Raw genomic sequence first — 7,117 nt, 5'->3', positions numbered from 1 at the left:
TTATGAACATAGGCGTGCGCAGACCTCTATTACAGGGTATACAAAAAAGTGCCACTGCCTACCCCCAACACCACTGAAAATTAATTTAAGCGTTCAAAATTCTGGTAAAAATATACACACAAATATCTAAGTACCTAACTGTTTAATTTAAAATTTTAATTTTTTTTCCTACAAAAATGACTGAATAGTCATTTCCTCATTGTTATAACTGTCTTGATAGTTAAAATTTAAAATAAATTTCGAAAAAAAAAATTAAATACCTAACACTTGAAATGGATTGAGTGATATATTTAAATAGGGTAAATAATAAAAAAACGTGATTAAGTACTTATATACTTATATAGTATATACTTAGATGAATAAACAAAATAAATTTGATAAATAATTATAATTGATTATAAAACAATTCTGCATTCAGTCTAGTTTTTAATATCACCAATGTCTTTGGAATTTTAATTTATTGCCATTTATTGCTCTTTAGTTGGAAGCTATTTAATCTCTTTGGAAGCAGAGGACTTCTTAATTGCATTAACACATTAAATCGTTATTATAGTATATAATTTGAGTTTCAAAAATAAACAAAAATGTCTGGGACTGAATATAAAAATATAATAAAAATCATAATGAAGTACAAAATCACATAATATACAATTAAAGACCAAATATGAAGATCAACAGGTCAAAATTACTATCAACCTATCAAGAAATTATTAAGTCATCTGACAAATAACTTAGTAACACTGTTTGAACTATCGAACATTAGTTTATTTAATAAAACAGTCAAAAATTTAAACATGAAATCAATTATTCGTGCTTTTGTTAAATTTGATATATCTATCAAGATGTGCATCTAATTCATCTTTGTTTGGCATTTTCTTTTCGCTATTCCTGGCACCTCTACCGCCACGTCCTCTGGAGTTACCACGGATATTTCCATGTTTGCCCCGGTTACTTCTTACTCCTGAAAAAAAAAAGAATTTGAATTATTATTATTATAATTTAATTTAAAATATATAAATAAATATATTCCGTAGTACAAAATAGGAACATACCATCACCAATACATCGTACAGACAATGGTGCTGGTCTACTGAGACGAGTAGCAAGGTTGGCAACAGTTGAAAAATCAGTTACAAGTTCAATTTTCATAAGGCGACCTTAAATAATCAATAAAATGAATTAACAATAAAATTATAAAATTACAAAATATTTGAAATAGATACCATCAAGCAGCACATTATTATATTGACGTACTACTTTTAATGCGGAATTTTTACTGCCAAATACAACATCAGCTGTTCCCAAAGATCTACCAGATCTATTATTGTGAACTACTGCAGTTTTCAATGGACCAAACTCATCGAATAGCAACTGTGAAAAAAAAAAGTATTAAAACTAATATATAACACACAAATTAATCAAATTATAATTTCCAAGCCAACACAAAACATTCATTCACAAGACAAAAGTTAAAATATTCTTAAATCCAGAAATTTATCAAGGAATATACAAGTAGATAGATTAGGTTAGGAATTTCACATTGACGAAGCGTTATATCATTATATAAATCAATAATAGAAATAAAACCCGTAGCGCGACAGTCGGTGTATCATGATTATGAATTGTATTGATAGTCAATAATAATAATAATAATAGATATCGACCGTCACGATCATTATCTGCGTTTATACCGGAATAGATTTCTGAATAAAACAAGCTCGCTTCGTTAAAATTATTTATTATTATTATTATTAATAATTCGGGATTCGATCCGGATTACGTTTTCTATCAAAATATACCTATATTCTGCCAATTGTACTGAACTGCCCAATGATCGGATAAGACTCATACAAACATATTTGAATTCGTCATGAAGTTGACTTGAAAACGACATTTTTACTTTTTTGAATTATTATTTTTATACCCTTAAAAAAATGATTTTAAAATCTAAAATAATAATAAATTTATAATGTAAATAATATAAAATTGATAAAATAATTTGAAAATGTAAAAAAGTCGATTTCAAGTAAACTTCATGACAAATTCAAATATGTTTTTAGAAGTTTTATCCGATGACCAAGGAAACCAGTATGATTGACAAAAAATTGATTATTTTCGAAAAAAATAGAACTAAATCATATTCCTAGCAACAGTGTGTATTGACTTGTGCAAGAGCGTGTGGAAGTAACCCTCTTCTGCTAATCATTGCCGCGCCGGCGTGGCGCCGCTAATTATAATGCCCGCATCGTTATCAATTTGTTTATTTTATATTATATTATACCCAAATGAAATTGGGCTAAATATTGCAATAATTCAAAAGCCTATAAATAAACACTCAATGATAGGACATAGGTAATTTTGTAAATGAAAATGAAAATTTTAGAAATCAGCTATAGTAGCTTATTCGTATTTGATTTATAGTACAGCTTAAATATATAAAAATAAAACATAAATTCTGTGATATCTACATTATGCAGAACGTTTTGCCAAAAAAACGTCGCAGAAAATATCTGATAAAAAAACATCGAGGAAATTTTAATGCACTTAAAAAATGGCGAGAAAATCATACAACTGACATGGTAAATCAAAATAGCTATATATTAATTATGATGTGTATGTGATAGCTATTTTTAATTTATTAAATATTTATTATATAGACGGACAGAAATGTTTCAGCATTGGAGAATGAACCTGGTTATGGAACTAATACTTCAATGTAAGTCAATACATTTGTTTAGAACGATTTGTGCGAATAATCAAACTATGTTTAAAAATATATAATGAATAAGCATTTAAATGTTTTATATAATTCTTAAAAATAAAACTTATGTTATATTTATAATCTATGGTACGTATAATCAGCGACGCACGCAGGGGGGGGTTCAAGGGTTTGTAACTGTTTCCCGAAATTTTCTCCTATGTCTAGGTTAAAATTTATAACCTGTAATGTATTTAATTATAAGATCAATTCTTATGTATACTTAAAATGAAAATTTGAATTTTTTATTGATAACTTATATCACCCATTTGCAATAGAATGTATAATTCAAAAGATGTCTACTTTTTATGAGATATTAATATATATATTACGTCGGCAATAGTATTAGTAGTAAAAACGGATTATTATTGGAAAACTGGTTCTGCCGCCGCGCTGATGCATTGGTGATTAGCAACACGAGATTAATATGGCCCGGCATGGCATATTGAAAGAGGGTATGAGTGGGGTAATTACACACACTAGTGATCATTTACTTCACACACACTCTCATGGCGTTCACGCACGCGTGTGACAAATTGCCTATATTCAACCCCTTAAAAACTACACGGATCGAATCCCCTTAAGAGAATGTGAGGATGTTGGCTCACCGTTTGTTTTCTATTTCAGGCCCATGCACAACATAGACAAAACGTATTTACGCAAAATCATGTTTTTAATGATTTTGAGTAATCTTAAGAGTAAAATCACCCATTACAAAAACAATAAACAATAATATTTTTGAAAGTATGACATCAATTTGTTTATGTATGTCTCAAAACACTTTAAACACTATTTAAAATTACAATTTTTTTTTTTTCATTTTGAAAGTCAAAACAAAATCAAATAATAATAAAATATAAAACCGATGTCAATGTTATTTCCTAAAAAATATCCCCTACAAACCAGGTAAAGAGAAATAATTTATATTCCTTACAAAACAATATTCATTCCATTTCGGTGTTTCCATTCATTCGATTCCACAGCAAAGATATAATAATATTTAAATAGTAGGTAGGTAAAGTACAAAATAAAAAAAAATTAAAAAATAAGCTTAAATTACTAATGAAGGAACAAGAATAAAAACCCAGAAATTATAATAATATTTATTCAAATAAATAAATATAATCATAAAACAGAAATTAAATAAGAATAATAATTACTCAAACAAATAAATATAAAATATATAATAATAAATAATAAATAATTATAAAAAGAGACTTAATAATAATAATAATATTAATTCAAATCATCATAACAATTTACAAATTATATAATAACAAAGATATATGAAAGCAAACGAATTATGAAATTAAATATGATTTAAAATTTTTAATTTTGATACTTTTGCTAGTTGTGATGTAGTATAAATTGTTTGAGCTTTTTTAAATATTTTACATATTAATAAGTGATCAATGATGAATAACTTATGTTCTTAACAATTAAAATCGTTACCATCATTTAACCACTGGTTTATTAAAACATCCACTTTTATTTTTTGCATTAATTTAAAACGAAGTTTTTTTTTTTATAGGAATAATTTTCAAAATATTTTTCAAAAATATCCAAACTATGGTTAATTATTTTATTAAAATAAATAGAGGGTCCCTTAAGTCCGATATTATCATTTTCAAAAGAACTATAATTTTTATTTATTAAAAGAATTTGATTTATTTCATTTAAATCTTTACTAGTTAAAATATTATTTTGGCAAAAGTGACAGTTGAATTTTTTTATATATTTATAAGCAAGGTATTAGGCAAAATACGTTACTGAACAGTCCTCTAAGGTGACTTTTGTAATTTGGTTTTGATCAAAAGGCAATGTTGATGAATTAGATGAAATAATTGATTCAGTATCACTACAACTAGAATCCGTTTCATTTATTTCATTACCTAAAGATGATATAGGTACATTAATTACTGGGTTGATTATTATATTATAGTCATCTGTTTCTTGCGTTTCTTTATAATTAGTTCCTTTTGGTGCACATAAGGAAAATATACAGCTACTTATAAAAGAAGTTCTTATAGTACGAGATGTTGGATTTTTATTATACCCTTCTTTTTGTCTAAAAATACTAAATGCATTTTCCAGAGCATCTTGATTTAACCGATTTGTTAAAATGAATGAAACGTCGATTGATTTTTCTCCTTCGAAAAACTGTAGAATTCCTTTAATACTTTGCGAGAATCCTTTAAAACACGGTGGTTGCAAAATTTTTCCGTTTTTAATTTTTTTTAAATTTGAAAAAATGTTTAAAGCGTCTAATAAAAATATTTTAACATTTCCTGTGTGGGTTAATGCACATTTATAAAGATTACTGTTATAAAGCGACCTACTATTCAAACAATCAAATAAATTATTCATAAACTGAACGAAATCTGCAGTATCTATTGCAGTTTTGATACGGAGTTGACCAGTTGCTACGCAAGTGCAGATGGTTGCTGCCATAGATTTTCTCAGTAATTGAGATGCCAATTTTACTCGCATTTTTTGAAAAGAAGAAGGGTGGATATGGGCATCTGTGATTTTAAAAAGAGCTTTACTTTTATTATTTAATTTGTCCAACTGATATGTATTTTTTATGTCTTTAAATGAAAATATTTTATCGTTTTTTTGAAAGCAAGTCTCAATAAGTGAGTAAGTGAGTAAGTGAGGAACATCATATATAGAAAAAATGTTATGACCATTAACAAAAAAAACGGATTATCTTCAGAAATATCTAATAATTTCAAAGCGCTTTGGTTGGTTGTGCCATGGTCGCATACTATAAGTTTCGAGCACAAACCAACATCAATTAAGTTGTTTAAAACATCGATTATTAATTTTTTTTTTAGAATTGTTTTATTATTGTTCGAGTGTGTAAGAAAATAAGCAATAGGAAACTTCCACTTGGAGTAAATACCACGAGCCATCAACACTAAAATACATTAGCACTTTTATTCGACCTACCATAAGATTCCAAGTCTTGAAATCCCTCAATAAAATCATAGTCCTTGGAATATTCTAGAAACTCTTTAATATATATTTCGTCGAAACTAACAGTACACGCTTTTTCCTTATAACACTTTTGCTCAAATTTTTTTTTAATATGACTTAAAAATAAATCATCAAAACCCGGTAAATATTTAGACTGTCCAATCCATCGTCGAATTATCGAAGGCACTGGTAAATTAATTTTTTGTAATCTTAAAAATTTATAAGCAGTCGGCGATTTATAAAAAAGATTTAAATATAGATTTATTTCTTCTTTCGACCATGGTTGAAGTTTATTTTTAAGCTGCATAGTGACCAAAGCCCTAGAATTGCAAGATGGGAATCTGTGTGTATGTATTACATTGTTTATATTATTATGGGTCTTAATTTTAGAAACTGACATTTTTAATTTCGAAATATGACTGTTTTTATCACGATTAATTTTTGACTTTTGTTTTATTGATTGATTTAGTTTAATTTTTCTGGGTGAATCATTATCAATTTCATAATTTATTTTTCTTTTTAAATTCTGACTTAGCATATCAATTAATCTGGATATTTTATTTTTTTGTGGCATGGATGTAATTGATAAAAGACTAGGGAATATTAATTCTACTGCATCACTTATAGATTTTACATAAGTTTTAGTTGGAGTCAATAATGTTAATTTATCTGATTCTACAATTTCAACTGAAGACAAGTTACCTTTTTTAAAAACATAAAAATAAATTATTTAAATATAAAATTAATTTTAGTTATCTTAGCATTTTCAGCTTTTTTTCGTAAAATGTGTATAAAATAATTATTACTGCTTTAAAATATTTAAAATACATAGGCACAAATTTTTTTTATAAGCATTTTAACATCAAATAGAAAAATCATGAGTATATGAAAATTATTTTGTAGTTAAAAATTCATAAAATAATTAAATTAAATAGTTAATGTATTAAAATATAATACAAGGCCCTACATCGTATTTTTAACTTAATAATTCTAATACATATATATTTGAATAATTATCTACATAAGAATTTGCTTTAATATAATACTAAATATACTAAGTACACAGTGCCGCAACTACACTAATTTGAGCCGGTGTATAAATAAAATTATTTTTTTTTTATTAATTAAGAACTTCCAGTATAAACTATTATAGTTCGACAGTTAAAATATTGATAGATAACGTGATACAATAGTTGAATTGATAATTAAACATAATGAGCATAATGATTTAATTATAAATATGAATATAATGTCAGATAAGAAGTAAACAGAACGGAATATTAGTGTATTTAATAACAACGTAATATTAAAAGTAAATGCCCTAGTTAATTGATTATTAATAAAGTGGAAAGAAAATAATTTACTATGGATGTTAAATCA

General features: G+C 26.2%; 1 protein-coding gene across 1 annotated transcript; it reads right to left on the bottom strand.

Moving 5' to 3' along the window:
• Positions 1-800: 800 nt before the first annotated feature.
• Positions 801-1,894, bottom strand: LOC112686722 (THO complex subunit 4-like). Its single transcript, XM_025559134.1, has 4 exons — positions 1,820-1,894; positions 1,224-1,371; positions 1,053-1,157; positions 801-961 (listed from the first exon to the last, which is right to left on the bottom strand). The coding sequence occupies exons 1-4, from the start codon at positions 1,892-1,894 to the stop codon at positions 801-803; spliced, it is 489 nt and encodes a 162-aa protein (XP_025414919.1).
• Between the last annotated feature and the right edge of the window lie 5,223 nt (positions 1,895-7,117).

Source organism: Sipha flava, unplaced genomic scaffold (genome assembly GCF_003268045.1).
Source record: "Sipha flava isolate LNK unplaced genomic scaffold, YSA_version1 323_pilon_pilon, whole genome shotgun sequence".
In the NCBI taxonomy this organism is placed as follows: Eukaryota; Metazoa; Arthropoda; class Insecta; order Hemiptera; family Aphididae; genus Sipha; species Sipha flava.
This window is presented reverse-complemented; position numbering and strand designations above follow the sequence as displayed.